This window comes from Perissodus microlepis, chromosome 18 (genome assembly GCF_051167445.1).
Source record: "Perissodus microlepis isolate ML-2025 ecotype Zambia chromosome 18, ASM5116744v1, whole genome shotgun sequence".
NCBI classification, from domain to species: domain Eukaryota; kingdom Metazoa; phylum Chordata; class Actinopteri; order Cichliformes; family Cichlidae; genus Perissodus; species Perissodus microlepis.
Window position 1 is genome coordinate 3308544 of NC_140478.1, and position 19782 is coordinate 3328325.

Below are 19782 nucleotides of genomic sequence, written 5' to 3' on the forward strand. Positions count from 1 at the left end.
CAGTCTTTAGGGTTGGTTAAGAGGAGGCGTCAGTCAAACTTACTGGGGTAAAATATACAGCAACACAAACACACAAATTTAAAAGAACAAAAAAACAAATAAATTCCTTGTGAGTTGCATAATTTTGTGCGTGTAAAATGCCTCGAGATAAGTGTCCAAGAATGTTGCATGAACAGTTTCAAAAATGACGTGTAATTTTCCTTTAAAAAAAGGTTACAGTCTGCAGTGCCTCGTAAATGAGTTCTTTTGTTGTTCTAACCCTGAGAACCAAAACCTCTTTCGCTCTAATTGGCAAAGTACTTGTACATTCAAGCACACAAAACCAAGAGCGCATGCAGACACACACTTCGGGCTTATGAACACACACACAAAGAGCAAAACTGACACCAAATTCCAATGTTTTATCTACTACATTTTAGTAGTAGATAAAAGAAAGACCACAACTTGCTAAGTGTTTTGTGCGCTCTATCACAGCTCCCATTAGCTCAGCTCAAGTGCTTCTTGATCACTATTCATGCTGTGATTGTGTCATTTGGACGGCGTTGCATTAGTACACAATGTGGCAAAAGTTCAGTCAATGGTTAATGTTGCTGTAACAGATCACAACACATTAACCTCATACCAATACGTAATGTGTCGCCAACTGCTGCTCATAGGAGATCTCCTGCTTGTTGGTGTTGTCTCTGATAGAACATTCACCTTACAAAAAACGTGCCTTAAGGCCACTGCTGTGTCAATTTGGTGCTGTATAAATAAAATGTAACTAAATGGCACAAAATAGCACTATATCAAGTATTATTTATATTTTTGGATTTTATTTTTATCTTGCAGTAGTTTTGATGGATTGTGTTGTGACATCTAAGCCAGTTAAATATCCTGGTCTTCTCTAAACTCTAGCCAATTTTTTTGACCACAAGGTGGTGGCAGAGTGCTAGCATGTGTGAACGAAGCACAGTATGATTTTAACTGCAGTGTCTTAATGTGTGGTCAATATAGTGTTTCATTGATTTTATTGATTCTGAATATGCTGATATTAGAAATCACACCATGTGCCCATATGTCATAGTTATACTTGTACAGCTTGGTTATCTTAACACATTTATGTACATAGATCTATATCACTGTTTTCTGATTATTAATCAAAAGCAGGACACATTTTAGTTTAAAATTGGCATCTTACGTCATCTAAAGAAATTCTATAACTAAAACTGTTATATCAAAATATCCACACAGACACACGCCTCTGTGATTTTCCTTTGTCTTTCCAGGAGACACTTAAATGTTATTTTTTTGTAAATAAATTCCTAGTTTCATCCATGGGATTGGCTGTGACAGTAAACCAATTAGCATTTATTGTTGTAGCAGTTGCTAGGTAGAGCAGGAAGTGAGAGAGAGGTGAAGGGTGAAGGGGTTACTCCTCCTGGAATCCAGGGGCCCTAAATGGGGTCAGCATGTATAGAAAAAAAGGGTCTGTAAATACTCATAAGAATGTGGAGCAGTTCACCACGTTCGCCTTCGCACATAAGAGCTCAACTTTCTTTCTGTTACTTTTTGACACCATAAAGCCTGACTGGGGTCATGTTTGCAAATAATCACTTTTTTTCATTTACTATTTGAATGTGGCCAAAAGGCTCCATTTGGCATCAGCTCATTGACTTGTATTTCTGATGCAGTTGCAACACTTACGTTCTTATTACAACCACTAAGAGATAATAGTCTAATTTATAACAATTTCTGATAAATTTGCAGATTTGTACAAATCCTATTTTACAAGCTAGAAACCCTTATTCAAATCTACAAACCAAGAGTTCAGGTGCTAGTTAATTTCAGGCTAGTTTAGGCATTGTTATTACATTGTTTATTACATACATGTCCATAAAAGTCTCATTCACATGATGGAGCCCTACTCAGAAAACTGTCAGATTTAACACTCTCTGTGAAACTGGATTAAGGAAATAAGTGTTTAAAGTTCAAGTTTTTAGAGCACGTTCAGCAACACCTTGTGCCATTACACACTATTCAGGCCCCATCTTATCTTAATGAGTAACATAAATAACATAGAGCTGGATCAGGTGACCCCGAATCCTCCCTTAGTTATGCTGCAATAGGTGTAGGCTGCTGGGGGTTCCCATGTTGCATTGAGTATTTCTTCTTTAGTCACCTTTCTCACTCACTATGTGTTCATAGACCTCTCTGCACTGAATCACACTTGTTATTAATCTCTGGCTCTTCCACAGCATGTCTTTATCCTGTCTTCCTTCTCTCACTCCAAACAATCACAGCAGATGGCCCCGCCCCCTCCCTGAGCCTGGTTCTGCTGGAGGTTTCTTCCTGTTAAAAGGGAGTTTTTCCTTCCCACTGTCATCAAAGTGCTTGCTGATAGGGATCATATGATTATTGGGTTTTTCTCTGTATGTATTATTGTAGGGTCTACCTTACAATACAAATACTGTTGTTGTGATTTGGCGCTGTGTAAATAAAGTTGAATTGCAGAACATGAAATCACTGGGTTAGGTAGTTGGTTGGATTCTGCTAACAGGCTTAGCAGACTTAGCATAGACATGAGTTTAAGTTAACATATAAGTGGAAAACAAGGAAACAGAAGAAAGTGGATAATATTAATAAAAGCAGTACTTTCAACTATGAGTTCAAATGAAGTATTCTGCTCTTTACTACACAATGCATTGAACAATACTGTAATTCTTGGGCGTTTCTTTTTTCCCCTTGGGTGGTCTTTTTGCTGTGACCAGCCAGACATCCAACCAGTAGGAGAATAGCTAAGAAAAAATCGATTTGATTGACAGTTTCTGGTTGCCATTTTTCATTTTAATTAGTTCAACTACATAACAAAGTCTGTGATTGATGTAGCTACAGTAAAAGCTACTTGTTGATAGCCACTGATACTTGGATAAAACACTGAATAACAGAATTAGGTTCTTGTTCAACTCTGTAAGTAAATCACACAACACATGGCCGAGACTTGAGTTTTTTTTTAGTTACATTTGTTACTACAGCAAAACGTCTGTAACTGGTTGGCAAATGGCTTCTTTATCCTCAATAAAAATGTGACTGAAATATACAGAATCAAATGATTTTTTAGTTCAAATAAATAATCACTTCCATTCTAAAAAAAAAAAAAAAAACAGCAAACAGTACATGTAAATTCAAACCTAAACAAACATCACAATCCAGTCATTACCACCAATCCAGCCTTTGTCCTGGACCTCACCAAACATTTACAGAGACACAACACAAGAGAACAGTCATGCCTTTGTCATCAGCAACGTGGGGCCCCTGTCCTCGCTCTGTGATCAGTGAGCGGCAGCAGAGTGAAGTCCAAACCTTTTATCGTGCAATTAAGAAACAATCATGATAATTTTGCGTCAGGAAGCTAATGAGCGCTTGCTATTAAAAGTAAAGCCATTTTCCTGCTTTTACCTAACAAGCTTTTAAGGAATGTTATGACTGGTCAACAGCACCATTCTCTGGCAATGGTGATGGAAATTTGAGCTTTTCTAGTTCTAGACACATACACGAGAGCACAAGTCAAAAACTAAGAATGAGATATAACTACAATCAAAAACATTAGTATTACACGAATAACTCATTGTTTTTGAATAAGAATTACACATTCAATCTCTAAACTGCAGTCTTCTCACATGTTATCTAATGTCACATAATATGAATAGAGCAAATTTGATAATTTTCTTACTTTTTTATTCAATTTCGATGTTACAGTGTCTTCTATGTAGAAAGTGACCGAAAAACTATGTCCCAAAGGACACACTGAAGCAAAGCTTTCCCTCTGTGCTCTTAAAAGAAACCTCCCTTCTAATGCCTCTGCAATGTTTTCCCTCCTGATTCACTGTAGTTTCATTTAGTATGATGATCAACAAAATCGGGGCCAGCGTAGCACCAGATATGGTCGGGCTAAGTTGCAAGAGACTCTCTTTAAATTAGCGGTGAAATGTGAAATTCTGAAAAAAATGAATTCTTAACCAAATAAAATAGTTAATCTTGGCCTGTTGGACTACAACTTGCATCCTAAACAGTATTAAAGCTTTCTTGGGATGTTCTCCCCCCTCTATGAGCTGCTAGTGGTTTGGTCCACCCCAAAGCAGCGCAGACAAAAATAGTTTCAAACTTGATAGCGATGGTGAGGACTTAGATAACCACTGATCATGCTCCAAGACAGAACAGGGAACTATTATGATGTGTAAAGTAACTAAGTAAAAAGTTCTTCTTATGCCTGTATAGCTGCTGATATATCATAAAAATGTTTTTATATAATATATAATAATAGTAGGCTATCCCAAAATAGTGAAAAACAGAAACTGATTCAGCTGCAGCTCCAACTCTAAATAAATAGATATATTTATGTCAGTGAGAATGTAGAACAAGCTGAGCCTTAAAAGGCATCACTCAAAGCTTTATTAGAGGTGTTTTTGTAGGTTTGCACAAACATAAATCTGGCAACAACAATGCAATATTTCTGTGGGTGATATTTATGGAGTCTGTGGGGTCCAAAGGCTTCGCCACTGCTCTGGACTCTACACCACCCAACTAATGACAAAGCATGTTACGGTTACATCCACTAACCAATTTCAGCTATCTAAATAGTTTTGTTTTGTAAAATGTCTCAATAATTAAGGAGAAAAACATTATTAATAACATTATGAACTTGACAGATAATTGAGGTTCACATTAGACAAGCCTGCATGTCAGTCGGTCTTCATGGTGCACTTTCATGCTACTTTAGGAAGGCATGTCTTCATAAGCAAATGATAAGAATGAAGTTTCTGAGTCCCTCTGAAAACAGTCTGGTTGCTCCACTTGTCCATAGTATGATGTATCCTAACCTCAGTCTGATGCTGATGATGGAGACCTGAACACCTGAGCGCTTACACAGACATGCAGCGCAGTATGTAATTATATTTCATTAAAGGCATGTCAAACACTTCATTACTGATACATGTACTTTTTAATTTGTCACACACATGCGGCCATGGGGATGATATTTGCGTGTAGACCACATGGTTGTGCCCCACTCCCACTGTGTTTCTGCTTTATAACAGTCAGTGTGCGTCATGATTTTTGGACCACATGTGTGATCACAGAAATGGCAGTAGATGCACGAAAGGAGGTGGAGGATTGAGGCCTTGTTAACGAACGCTCTAATCTTCTTGTCTGCGAGGCAACGGGAGAGAAAAATCAAGTCAAGTCAGCTGTGGTGTAGAGTCCCCCCTCCAAAGTAGGGGGAGCCAATAATTACACAGAGAAAAAGGAGGGTGGGGGTGTGCAGAGAGGAGATGTCAGGGGGGTTGGAAACAGGGCAGGAGAGAGAGGTCATAACGAAGAGGAAAAGAGACAAGAGAGGCAGCAGGAGACAAACAGCTGGTTTTTTCACTCCTTTTATTTTGTTTTGTTTCGTCCCTCTGGATCACCTGGATTACTTCTACTCTCTGCAGAAAGTAACTTCTCATAATTGGACCCTCAGCATCTTCCTTGCCTATATGTTTGCATGTGTGCAATATCTGCACTTGTACAGATCAGAGAGCATCCACCTGAGAGAGACGCAGGCAGATGATGGAACCTGCACACCTCTCCCTCGCACTCTTCTTCCTCGTCTTCTCTCCTGTGAGTGGCCAGTGGTGGAGTTTGCTCTGGGTAAATCCTGAAACCACCACCATTCCTCCTTCAGTTACCTCTCCGACCGTGACTTATCCAAGATTTCCTAACACCCCGGGCACAACACCAGTGTGGTCAGTAAAAGTGGACGAGGTGCTGGTGAATGCTGTGGAGGGTGTTCACACAGAAGGGTCTGTTTTGACCCCCACTCAGCCCAGCTCAGGAGTGTCACCGTCTGGTTTCACTACTGCAGATCACTGGACATTTCCTACAGGGACGACTGCAGGTGGAGACAGTAAAAGTGGGTCTTCGGACAAACCCCTGAAACACTGGAGAAACGGTGAGTTTAACGGGTGTTCTAACTTCTGGGAGGCTCCATTGTGCTCCATACATTTGGGACTAGCCATTAGAGAAATCCGATTTGGTTAGTGGTCAGACTAAAGATCCAGAGCTGCTTGGCTTGTTTTTAAATAAGTTGTCTTATTTCAGGCAGTGGTTCATTCACGAACTGGCAGGTTGGTGCTTTGATCTCCAGCTCCTCTGATCTTCAGTATATTTGGGGCAAGATATTGAACTTGTAATTGCCCCAGATGTATCTATTGGTATGTGTGTGATTGATAAACTACACAAAATTAAACACAGAAAGACTGTGAAAAATGTTTCAGTGTTATTTGTGCTGTAGCATTAATAGTGGTCAGTAAATGCTACATGTGGCAATATTTCATAAAAAAGCAAAGATCTCATTTATCATCTCTTAGACTGGAAACAAATTGAAACCAAAAATGTTACGTGATATATCCTTGTAAAGGCTGGTTTATTTGTAAAACAGAAATTAAAATGTCTTTAAAGTTATGCTGTGACAGTCATTAGCTTTGGTTTGGTTTTTGCTAACAATGAAGTGTGTAAAAGACGGGATTTAACCAATGAGGAACTCAGTACTCCTGAGCAAAGCTGGGTGATCAATATATCCTCCAGCTAACTGTTCATAAAATTTGTACTGTTATATATTACTACATACGTGACTAGTATCTAATAACAACAGCACCAGGTAACCATTTTCTGCTTCTGAGTGACTGCAGAGGAAGTTATTTTTCAAAGCATCGAGCGGGTAATTATGCATAAATGTGACAGGATTACACCTGTTCACACCTCAGATTCTCTTTATTTGTTTACTGGGTCATGTTGATGGTTCAGTGGTTGAGTGGACCTACACAGTCTTTCCATCCTGTCTTAGTGTATCTCATAAAGGAGAACAGAATCCCTGGTTACTGTGTGCTGACCAGTATGTGATCTAGTCCTAGTCTATAGTCTGAGACGTCTGGAAAGAGTGGGCCAAGCTACAGGAAGCTTTTGTGTGGCATGCGAAGGCTGAGGTGGGTTTAAAAGGTTATGCATGGTTAATATTGGTTTTTATAAGTCTGCAAGCTGATTAGGCGTTCATGTGGCCAAGATGATGAGGATTAGGTTTGAGAAGCAGGAATAAAAAAACAAGATGACCATGATTAAGTTTTGAAGTTCACAACAGCAACAATAATAATAATAATAATAATAATAATAATAATAATAATAATAATGATAATAATAATAATAATACTGTATGATTGTCTAAAATGCTAGCTGAGACCTGAGAGCTTCAATCATCGGCCTGAGTATTAGGTGAATTAATCCGTTTATTAATGATGACACTTTGATGAAAATATTAAATTAGTGAAATGAGGAGTAGTAACAAAAAAACAATAAAACTAATAAAATGTAATTTCAAGAATCATAAGTCTGAATGTATTGAACCACCATGGACGAGGATCATTCTGACCCTGTCCTGTTAAATAGTTAAATACTTAATTTACATTTACAAATTTGTTTGATAATAACTCAGATTTGACAAGGTATATAAAAAAGAAGGTATGAAACACACTGAAACAGATTGAAGAGCTTGTTTTCAAATTAAGCTCACAGCTGGCTCCAATAAAACAAGAAACAGAATAAATGAACTATTGTAAAAGTTTATCACACGTCCACAAGTACCTCTGCTTCACAGGACCTGCAGCTTCAGTCTCATTCACCATCCACACTGCTCCACCTCAGTCTGCAGTCAAAATGAGCCTCTTGCTGGTTCTAGTGTTAATCACTTTCACGTGATTAACACAGGATTTGTTCATGGGCACTCTGGGAGTTATTGTTACACAGGTATATACTCTGATGTGTCCTGGGCACTGGTACAGGCTATAACTGAAATACTTTATACAACTTTTAGCAAATGGGTTACTATTTATACATGCAGCAGACATACAGGAACAAATGTAATGGCCAGTTTTTGTCGGTCCAACATTTTTTTAAATTTAGATGTTTTTTGTGTTTTTTTCACTAGCTGGTTAAAGCTCTGATTCACATGAGATTTTCCTGCTGCTAAAGTTTTATGCTGAGGTTAAAATAACAAAACTGTATTTATTTGTGTCTTATTCATTCATTCATTCATTTATTTATAAAGCGTATTTAATAACAACAGGGAGCTGACCAAAGTGCTGTACAAAATAACAATTAAACAATGACATTAACAACAACAACAGGTGTCATGATCCAAGCAGCCAGGAACACACAGGCACAAATGTAATCTTCAAAAAAATGGGTTTTATTATACCCCCAAAAAGGACAAGATGATTACAAAATTCAAAATATCAAAAATAAAGTTTTTAAGAACCAAGTGGGCCCATAAAAGAGGTTAACTTAACAGAACGCTACTCAAAAGTCACTTAACAAAAACATAACTCAACAAACTGACCTGCCCAAATGAGAAACAGCTCCAGTTATATAGCAAATGAATAAACCATTATATACACCAAAGGTGAAAACTAAAGAGATAACAGTCAAAGGAGCTTGCAAAGAAAAGCGTCTGGACTTCTTTAAGTTTACTTGAAGACGTTTCACCTCTCATCCGAGAAGCTTCTTCAGTTCTAAGGTCAAATGGTGGAGAGTCCCAGATATAAACCTAGTGGGAGTATCCCCCCACAGAGGGACAAAAGGACCCCCTGATGATCCTCTAATCGCCTGAGCCAAGGTGTGAAACTGGGTGTGGGTCCCAATCAGCCAGAGTTTCGGGTGTGTTCATTGTGAAACCTGGCCCCACCTTATCATGCGAATTCCTGAGGTCAGATGGCCCAGGATGTGAGTGGGCGTTAAGGCGAAACGTCTTCAAGTAAACTTAAAGAAGTCCAGACGCTTTTCTTTGCAAGCTCCTTTGACTACGATGACCTGGATGACTGAGAACCTTCACAGACATAAAGAGATAACAGCTAACCATCATTCAAGAAGAACCCCATTCCCCCTGCATCACAATAGATGGTCCAGTCCACTTTATTGGCTTCTGCATTTAAACCAGCTCCACCCTCAGCCTCCCCTTTCAGCCAAACCAGGAAGGACTGAAATGGATTCATTTTGTCTTTTTTAAGTGACCTTTTTATAGTTGTTATGAAGTGAGAAGCCACCCATGGAAACCAAAACAGTTTTTTGAACTAGTCTGCAAATATGTATTTTAACAATGAAGACTGGCTCTAAGTTACTGCATTATTTTGCTACACCCCAGATGTCGTCACTAGGACGTCTAGCTGTAAATTCAGTTCTCCCATAGCAGGATACTAATGATTGCACATCTGGACTGGAGGTGTGTGGGCTTGGGTGTGTGTATTTGTTTGCAGGAAGAAAAGTGTAAATGTGCAAGGATGAGCGGTGCACTGAGTGATGCATACACACAGTGGAGTGATGCATACACACAGTGGAGTGATGCATACACACAGTGGAGTGATGCATACACACGGTGGCACACATACTAAACCCTCTAATCAGGTATGTTTCCTGTTGGCCAGGCTGATGAATTAGAGACCCCTAAATGTTAATCTGTCTGATCTGGTGTTTGTGTGCGTTCACATGGGTGACCTGTATGTTTGATCTTAAGCTTATGCAGATCTTATACACGTGCATGTAAGTGACAAAGATTTAGATAACAGGGACGAGCACGCCTGGAATGCTGAGGTGAGTGTCGCCACGGGAGACAGGCCTCACAGTGAGAGGAATCAAGGGAATGTGAAACCGTCTCTTCACATATGCACCAAGCACTCTAATTGCCGGTTATTCTGTTTCTGAGGATTATGTCCATACGAGGCAGAGCAGTGAGCCGTGGTGGGCAGTCTGGATCAAATCAAGTCAAATTAACACCGTGTTAGGATCACAAGTACCTCTCCTCCTCATTTTAAGTGGCGAATTAACCAGGAACGCACAGGGCAGACAAATGGGATGAAGATGGAGGTTGAGACATTAAAACAAGATAACTGCAATTTGGATCAGATTCATCTGCACTTAAGGCTAAATATTGCAGTGTGTGTTCAGAACGCTTGCCTTTAAATATAATATACTACACATTTAGGATTTTTAGTGTCTCTGGGAAGGATTTGAAAGAATAAAACTTGAATGAAAAATGCAGCAGCGTGTTTTGTATTGTTGTCTTGTTTTCTATCTCTCTCACTCTCCACGTACAGCATTTATTAATATACTATTCCTGTCTGTCTCTGTCAGAGCAAGGCTCAGGAAGTTATCTGAACCTAACGGACTTAATTGGCTTCCCCCTCCCTCCCTCTGTGTCCTTCACTGCTGGCTTTGAGGGTCATCCAGCCTACAAATTTGGGTCTCAAGCCAATGTCGGCCGACTCACCAAAACCTTTGTGCCGGGATCGTTCTACCGGGACTTTGCTATCATCGTCACGGTAATGCTATAGAGTTCAACCCTATAATCTTTTAGCCTCCTTGATTGTCAACATGCTTAGTTGTCATAACTAAAGATATGACGGTTTATGAGGGTGAATGCCTCCTTGTGTCATCACCGTGTGAAATGTCGACATTAAAGCAAGACTCATATGTTTGTCCCTGTTTAAAAACTGTGAATAAAGAAAAATATCTCTTTAATGTTTTCATATACTCACTTATGACTGAATTTCGTGTGAAAAGGATGTGGAAGCAAAAGCTTTAAGTCTTTTTTTTTTTCCTCACACCATCGTATTATTCCAGGTGCGCCCAACTAGCCAGAGAGGTGGCATGCTCTTTGCCATCACAGATGCCCAACGCAAGGTGGTGAAGCTGGGTTTGGCCCTCACTCCAGTTCGCGAGGGCCTCCAGAGCATCCTACTGTACTACACTGACCAGGAGCAGGCCTCCCACAGCCACAAAGCGGCTGCCTTTAGCGTCCCGGATATGACTGACCAGTGGACACGATTCACGGTGAGCTTCATCCAGGTTAACGACAAAAGATAAAAAGACTCTGCCATTAAGATGAGTGGTTTAACTTTGTCCAAGTCATTGTGGACTGATCCTGGTCACGTCTGTTGTCTCTGCCTGTCAGGTGGTGGTGGAGCATAATGAGGTCCGTCTGTACTTGGACTGTGGAGAGGCCGAAAGTAAGGACTTCCATCGTAGGCCAGAGAAACTCACCTTTTCACACAATTCAGGCATTTTTGTAGCTAATGCAGGAAGCACGGGGCTTGACAAGTTTGTGGTAAGTGAAAGTTTAATATTAATGTGGTAACCGAAAATAAGAGAAAGAACGAGAGAAAGAACTATATATTTTCTTCTTCTTTTCACATTTAACTAGCCAGTACTCTAAATAAATCTGTCTCTAAATAAAGACCCCATATCGATTTTGATGGTAAGAAAGGGAAGCAAAAACTTCCACTGATCAAACAGAAAATGTTTGAAAAATTTGCCTGATTTGAGATGGAAAGACCTAGAATTGTAAATTTCCTGTTGTAATTTTATGCAGTTTTTCATTGGTTTGGTTGAACCGTTTCCTCACACACTTATAGAGTGAACTGTTCTTGTCTCTCTTCTGGAGACTTTTCTTAATCATAACGTCAAGGCCAGTTTTTTATTTATTTAGGACAGTTTCCACATCCTAATGCAAAATGAATACACGTTTTTCTGGACTGGATAAGAATACAGCCAGGCCTACAGATCACACACAGAGAGGAAGTGAGAGGGGAGGATACATGGGGTAGTAAATCAACTGCAGATGAGGAAGTTGAAGATATCAACATGGCTTGGTTGTGGTGTGATCAAAGGCAGACCGTGGAGTGCTGCATCGTGATAGGGCACAAATGTAAACTTGATGTCATTTTTCATTCAGGAAAAAAACAAAACAAAAATGTTTGTGTGCTTGTCATTAAAACAAATGTCTGTGCAATGTCAACTCAGACGTTTCCAGAATGAATACATGACGTTCTTTGGCCAAAAGGAATGAAAATATATTACAAAAGCCACTTTGACACATCGCTTCTTTTCCATCTCAACTATCTCCACACAAAAAGAAAAGAAAAAAAATAAAAGAAATACGAGCTGGGAGCAAATTGCTGTTGCTGTGGTGAGACACCCTTATCACCTCATTCTGCTTCGTTCAGTGTAGCTTGACTTTCTGAACGGGTTATCTGAAGCATGATGGCAAAATATGCGCACGCTCAGCAGCAGTACGTGCACTCGTGCCCATCTGGGACACTGAGTGTGTGCGTGCACGTGTGTGTGTGTGTGTGCCTATTACCTCACATTTTGCTGTGATGCAGTGTGTTTGGTATCACTGTCAGACTTTCTAAGAGAGATCCACAGTCCTGAATAGAAGTGCTGTGACAGAAGAATAGAAGCTTTATTTTTTGTTAAATATTCCAAACACTGATCACTGAAACTAAAGTAAATTTTTTAATGCTTCAGAATAACTTCCCAATTATATTTCAGAGGTATTTCAAGATGGCTGCTGAGTGGCAAGACAGAGTTTTTCCTCTGTCTATTCTAATTACAGCAACTGCATGTAAATATGTCCCCACCTTTTAGACTGAGGATAGTCCATGAAACATTTTAATGGGGACTAAAGGTGTTTAAACAGATAGCTCTGGATGATTCACAGTTCAGAATAATCTCTGCTGATTTCTGCACAGTCCATCCTTTCCTCCACTGTCTGAAACGAGCAACATTCCCTTTCAGCTAACTTTCCTCTCACTGGCTCTTTCATACAAAGAACATAATTTATTCCAGGTGGGCGGAGCTTTTATGCCCACAATCAGAGCTTTGTGTTTGAAATGATCATATGAGGAATATGCATTCTCAGTGAGACTGTAAAGTAGAAAAAATCGGACTGCTTTCGGACACACGTGGATTACATCACCATTGAAACATAAAAAAATACTGCTTCACGAGTAAAGTATTTGTTTACATAATACCTGATAAATGATATAATAATAATTAGCATTGACAGCACACTGCACTTGGGATGCAAGCGTTATGCAGTGTTGTGCATAATGTACATATGTTGTGTACATTTCCAAATAGTTATGGACCTAACTGCATGTACAATGTAATCAGATGACAGTTATTATGTTGCCAACAAATCACACAAAGAAGTCTGTAGACCAGTAACTAGATGGACACTTGGAGTGCCTGCATCACGATTGTAAAGAAAGTGATCCTGTTCACACCAAAATGTGATGTGTTATCTCTTTGCCCTCATCTCAACTAAGATTCATCAATCTTAAGGCATAAGCCAGTGATTCCATGACCCATTTTTAATTAAATTGTTAGTCTTTCTCTTAAATGTAGCTCGAGTTACTACCTATGATGAATTATGAGAACACAGAGAAATGAGACTGAAAACATATCTAATGTTTGGTGGAGGAACTCTAATATGACTGGAGGAGTGCACACCTCCACAAAGGCAAGATCACTGCTTTGCTGTTTCATTTGTGTTATTATTTGGTCTTACCAGACTGATGCTGAGGACACAACGGAAGAACTAATTCTAGCACTGCTCAGACAGACAGAAGCCCAGCAGTCACAGCAGTCACTGAACTCCCGTCAGTCCCTACAGCCAGCACAAGCCTCCCTCTCCATGTAGTGACATGTTTCACATTTCCTTTGTTTTTTCCTCTGCAGGGTTCGATTCAGCAGCTGGTCATAAAAGACGATCCAAGAGTGGCTGAGGAGCAGTGTGAAGACGATGATCCTTATGTGAGACACTCCGAAACTTGTTGCTGAAATGCAAACCTTTCTAACACAAAGCCACAGTCTGCCTAGCGATATTTTAAAATGCTGTAAAAACTTACATGTCAATCCACAGCTCCCCCTTGTGGTTAAAATTACTGGTTGTAAGGATTTGTGCTAAAAGGGTTGTTTTTTTTTCACCAATGAATGTATAATATGACGTTTGATAAAGGCCTCGGGGTACGCCAGTGGAGACGAGGCTTTGGATGACAGAGAGACAGAGAAAGACCCGAGGAAGACCGCACAGGTGAGAACGCCTGGCTCAGCACGGGTTGGCTGGTGATGGCTGGATGGATTACTTTAGTCCTCTCTGTCCATCAGTGTGTGTGTGTGTGTGTGTACATGTTTAGACATCTTTGTGAGGAAAGAAAATTGGCATGCTACGATACTTGTGGGGACCAACAGTCACTGATGGGGACAAAATGCCCATCCCCACAGGTTTGAGGCATTTTTGAGGCTCAAAATGTGATTTTAGTGTCAGGGTTACAATTAGGTTATGGTTAGGTTTAGGGTAAGGGTTAGGGTTAGCCATTCATTTTTAATGGTTAGGGTTGGGGTAAGCGGATAGGGAAAGCAGTATGTCAATGAGATGCCCTCACTAAGATATGAAAATGTGTGCGCGTGTGTGTGTGTGTGTGTGTGTGTGTGTGTGTGTGTGTGTGTGTGTGTGTGTGTGTGTGTGTGTGTGTGTCCACTTGTTATGTCTGGAGCTTAAAACTAAAACTACACTCCATGTCTATTTGCACTTGTAAGAGTTCAACCCTATGCATTTGTTTTGGTGCTGTCTTTCATCCTCCCACAACCTAAAAGTCAGTTTGACCCCAAACATCTCTGAATTAAAACTGACTTTGATGCTTCAAAGAAAACTGGCCTTAATAACCTGTTACTACAGAATGGTGGAGTCATGGTAGACCCTTCTAGTCTGACCTGGAGACCTCTATCAGCAGCAGAGTAGAAAAAGAGCAGAACACGATGTTGGTCTTTTATTGTGTTGATGTTTAGTAATGCTCTTGTTTTGAAAAAAAGAATCATTCATCAGAAGTACACTAAATGAAAAATCAAAGTGCTTTCTATTAATAGTCTCATTCACCCAATTCAACCCCATTAACCATCCCTAAATACAGTCATACACTTCTTTCATCTGTACCAAAACCCTTTATCTAACTTTCACACGCATTCACACTTTTGCCTGAGGACACTTCAACACATGCACAGGAGGAAGCAGAGAAAGGAGGACCTTCTAAGCTAATGTGGAAGAGCAGGTTGTCACACTTACAATGGTGGGACAAAGACATGGTGCACACACGAGACAGAATCACAGCCATTTTTGTCTCTTGCAAGGAGGAGGGTGTTCCCGTTAGTGCTCCGCCCACTGATGCTCCAGAGGAGTTTGAGGACTTTTCACCTCACACGGGTCCAACAGAAGCCCGAGTGGACCTGATGACAGGTCTGTAGTACAAAGTTTTGTTCCTGTTTATTCTATGAAAGCTTCAGTATTTGAATTATGAACTAAACCTTTATCATATTTGCTTTTCTAAATGTCCTCTCTCTATGATAATGTAAGCATACACTGTCTGAAGTAAAACTGATAGACATCATATGCTGTTTGCAGGGCTACACCGAACAGAGGAGGCGGGAGAGCAGCCACAGGGTGTAAGTTGGAGCGTGGGCTTTCTTGCCTAGTTGTCTTATTTTGAAGACAGTGTTGGTCAGAAGATAACAAATGTAGCTCCAGTGTTTCAGTTTATTTTCCCTACAGACACAAATAACTTAAAGACTTCTTGATTTCAATTTTAAAGGGTGATGTCAGGTTAAAAGGAGAGCGCGGTGATCCTGGCCCACCTGGCCCACCTGGTCCACCAGGTCCTCCCAGTGTATTCAGAGAGACTAACCTTGGAACATCTGGCCCACAGGGACCACCAGGATCTCCTGGGCTGCCAGGAAAAGATGGACACAAGGTTTGTGTGTCGAAAAGAGGGTTTGTGTGTGTTTCCTTCACCATCTTTCGAAGAACATCTGAGATTTTTTAAGTGAACTTTAAACTCACGAAGTAATAAGTCTTCTTGCACCACTGACTTTCATGCTTCCTCGTGCTTCTGCTTTCAGGGAAGCAGAGGCGATAAAGGAGATCCAGTAAGTTAAACAGCACTATGTCTGCTTATTTGTTTTTTTTCTGTTTCAGTTGCTACGCTCACTAATTATATTTTCATCGTCAGGGCCAAAAAGGGTCTCAAGGATTTCCAGGCTTGAACGGAGAAGTTGGAGCTAAAGGAGAGAAGGTCCAGCTAATGCAGCCATGTTGCATTTAATTAACTGTTACTCTTTATTCCAAATGTAGTTTTATTTTATGATACCAAATGAAAAGAAAAAGTTCTGTCTTTTTCTTCTGTACTTTACTCCTCCCTGCCTCCTTACAGGGAGACCCGGGAGTTGGTTTACCAGGCCCCCCTGGCCTTCCTGGACCCCCTGGACCCCCCAGATCACGCAGTGTACCTGTGAGTAACAGTTTATGGTTTCGCTACTTCCTCCCAATGTGTGTCTGCTCAGATAATCTGTATTGTCTTGCATTTTAGCAATGATATCAAATGTAGGCAGCATAAATGAGACATGAATACAAAGAAAAACATCTTGATGAATGTGTTTTAGTATGGACCAGATGCCCTGGGTTCTGGGTTTGAAGACCTGGACAGCGATGCAGAACTCATCCGGGTAAGAGAAAGGACTCGTTAACAGATGCAAGAGTCTGACAGTCAATTATGGCAGTGAAAAAAAATCTAACATCTCCTTCCATTAGGGTCCTCCTGGTCCACCGGGCCCTCCAGGACCTCCTGGTCCCCCTGGACCCCACCTGTCCTCATCTGCCACCACTGAAGGACTTTCTCCTGGGCATGCTGGACCACCTGGTGCACCTGGCAGTGATGGCCTTCAAGGCAAACAAGGAGTACCAGTAAGTTAACCTTCAATTTAAGTGAAAAATAGATGATTTGTTTTAAATACAAAAATCTATGTAATATACACTGATGGGATTCTGCAGACTTGTGCAACTGTCCAAACATGCATGGTCCTGTGTGGAAAAAGTAACGCAGTGAAGACGTGTTGTCTGTGGTGACACATCACACTTCTCCATCTAACAAACCTATGGACAAATCCAGGTTTGGCAGTTGTAAGGATGGCGGTACTTGTCTGGGGCTGCTTTGATTTCCTGGACGACCATGAATTCTGCTCTCCACCAGAAAGAGAAATTTCTGGCCATCAGTTTATTCCCTGAAGCTCAAGCTCAGTTAGGTTATGCAGCAGGGCAGTTATCCAGAACACACCAGCAAGTCCACCTCTGAATTGCTCCAGAAAAAAAAGTTTCTGGAGTGGCCTAGTCAAAGTTCAGAGTTAAATGTGACTGAGATGCTTTGGCATGACCTCAAACAGGCTGTTCACACTCGAAAATCCTCCAGTGTGGCTGAATTAAAATAATTCTACAAAGAAGGGCGTGCCAAACAAAGAAATGCTCTATGGCAGTAATTGCAAACACTTGATTGCAGTTCTTGCTGCCAAGAGTGGCACAACCAGTTGTTAGGTTTAGGGGGAAATTACTTTAACACACAGGACCTGGAAGACTTGGATAGCTGTTTTCATTTAGTAAAGAAAGTAATTTAAAGCTGCATTTTGTATTTACTTAGGTCATCTTTGTCTAATTTTAAAATTTGTGTGATGATCTGAAAAAGAGTGACAAATATGCAAAAGATGAAGAAATCAGAACTATAGATGCTGTATAGACACTGGACAGACACCTCTGTTAGTATAACAGTGCTACATCAGGATACATTATTGTAGCCTATAATATTTTTACATAATTGTTTTTTTCATATGTTCTGTTTTACTATATCTTGTACCTTCACATTTTATTTGGATTATTTCTCATTGAATTTGCCCCGAGCATTGACTTTTTCTCCTTTTCCACCTTCCAGTCTTTGCTCTGATTTTATGTAGTGCATTTCTCAAACAATTAGATCCCACCTTTATTTTATTTCTTAGATATTGTCATATTGTAGTGATTTGCACTTCTGTGTTTATATAAGCCAATGACCCATGTATACCAGCCGTTCTTTAACTGTCTCTCCATTTCATTGTCCTTTATCTCCATAATCTTTATTCGTACCTTTATTGTTCCTCCTTCTTATTCCTACCTGGAATCTCTCCTATTTGTTTCAGATGGTTGAGGATTGGTTTAGTGGTTCTGGGCCTGACGGTTCAGGTTTGAGCTCAGAGTTCTCCGCTGTCCTCACCTCAGACTTCGGCTCTAGTTTTGGTTCTGATTCTGACTTTGAGTCAGCATGGGGTTCAGGCGAGGTATACTGCCCAGTTTGCCTGGAAAACCAGCAAACAAAGAAAGGCAGAATTTCAGTCAGAGCTAGAGCATTGAGGTAGACAACATTTAGCTTTCACCGTGATAAAACGGTGTCAAAGCAATAAAGATGAACCTTAGCTAACTACCCTAATGCTCAGGCACAAATGACTGCACATTATCTCTAACTACGTTATCTTAACTGCTGGCTTGCTTGTGCCAAAGCTGAAGGTGATAATCGCTGTGCCATGAAACCCAAAGTGGTTCTTTTACTTTCAGTTCCAAAATTGTCATTGCCAAGGAAAAAAAATCAGCATGACATTTTATTCTATATGATGACAACTGAACTGAAAGGATCTGGCCACACTCTTATTGCTTATAACCTCATGCTTCTCTCACTGCACATGGTAAAGGAACTGCTCTGCCTTTTGCACCAGTCACATTCATTTTCCCTTTTTTTGTATTTTTTTTACTTCTGTTGGCTGATTTTTCTCAGGGATATCAGGGATATATAAACTACTGTATATATATATCCATGCGTCTGCTACTAAAGTTACAATTGGGCAATTTCTACATGGACCAAACAGTTGGTTAAGTAAAGATTTGTATGTGACAGTGCCACCAAGGTCACATGACAAAAAGCTCTCAATATTATCAGCTAAACGAAATATCCTGGACTAGATTAATTTGCTGGATTGATGAACAAACAGAAATACATATTATAGCTTTAGTAGTAAGCAGTCTTCTCTTGGATCAGCTGTAAATACTCTATTGGCAGTGAGTGTTTTACCAATGAAGTCTGAGGTTTTATGGGTTCCATCAGTGGGTTGGCACAGAAACACTGCTCTGAGTGGTGCTGCTTGATTAAAGGAATATACTGAATGTATCATCACTTCAGCTCGCTGTTAGGTGATGACAAAAGAGACGATAAAATCATCCTCGCCTATATGGTTGATGACATCGATCCTTCACGCTACAGCACATTTAGCTAAATGGCAAACAGTCACAAATACCTTGATCTTTGGCATAAGAGCCAAAATTTGAAAATTGTTCAACTTATTTGTATGTTGCTGCTTTGAATTGTTTGTGCCAGTTGGACAAATAAGAGGCAATGATATAAACAGCCATTTACCATTGTCTGCGTTAAAGCAGAACGTTTCGTATTGAGGTTAAAATCATCATTTAGTGCAGAGCAATGTTGGCATGGATGATATTATCATTTAAGGAAGCTGAAGAATCGAACAGCTTCCAAACATTCATCTATTCCTTTAAGGTGACGAGGGTCACAGTTGCACTCTGGATTGTTCCTGTTGGAACAGCCAAAGTGTCAACACACAGCAACAGTATGCTCCCATACTAGCATACCTATGACTTACCACAGCTTTATTTCTCTACACTCTGCATGTGTCTTTCTATATTTCCAGGGTCCAGCAGGAAAAGCTGGTCCTCCAGGTTCACCTGGGGCTGCAGGCGAGAAGGTATGAACACCAAGAGCTAAAAAAGAAGACATCTAACCTTATTGCCAAACTTCTGCACATTTTTAGTATAGACAGTCTTTATTAGTAATGATAGGTAGCTAAAGTATATTAACTCCTTTACTTCCTTTAGGGTGAGCAAGGCCTACCTGGGCCTCCTGGGCCAAAGGTAATTTATACTACTCAAAACAGAGTCATACCCGTAAATGGCATCCTGTTCACATCGTTTGGTAGCCCACAAATAAATACATTTCTTGTTCTTGTTGTTACTAATGA

General features: G+C 40.2%; 1 protein-coding gene across 4 annotated transcripts in view; it reads left to right on the plus strand.

Annotated features, from left to right (window-relative positions):
- col15a1b (collagen, type XV, alpha 1b) overlaps positions 1–19782 on the plus strand; it is a 56343-nt gene that overhangs the window by 17439 nt on the left and 19122 nt on the right. The window contains exons 1-16 of one of the 4 annotated variants that reach the window (XM_084912676.1): positions 5305–5968; positions 10195–10382; positions 10684–10893; positions 11015–11167; positions 13585–13659; positions 13865–13939; positions 15034–15139; positions 15305–15345; positions 15492–15650; positions 15799–15825; positions 15909–15971; positions 16110–16187; positions 16339–16401; positions 16487–16639; positions 19456–19509; positions 19640–19675. In XM_084912676.1, coding sequence (XP_084768802.1) covers positions 5584–5968; positions 10195–10382; positions 10684–10893; positions 11015–11167; positions 13585–13659; positions 13865–13939; positions 15034–15139; positions 15305–15345; positions 15492–15650; positions 15799–15825; positions 15909–15971; positions 16110–16187; positions 16339–16401; positions 16487–16639; positions 19456–19509; positions 19640–19675 — 1866 coding nt within the window. In that variant the 5' untranslated portion in view covers positions 5305–5583. Of the gene's footprint in view, positions 1–5304; positions 5969–10194; positions 10383–10683; positions 10894–11014; positions 11168–13584; positions 13660–13864; positions 13940–15033; positions 15140–15304; positions 15346–15491; positions 15651–15798; positions 15826–15908; positions 15972–16109; positions 16188–16338; positions 16402–16486; positions 16640–19455; positions 19510–19639; positions 19676–19782 lie in introns of those variants that run through there. The other 3 variants (XM_084912677.1, XM_084912678.1, XM_084912679.1) reach the window with 3 other exon arrangements.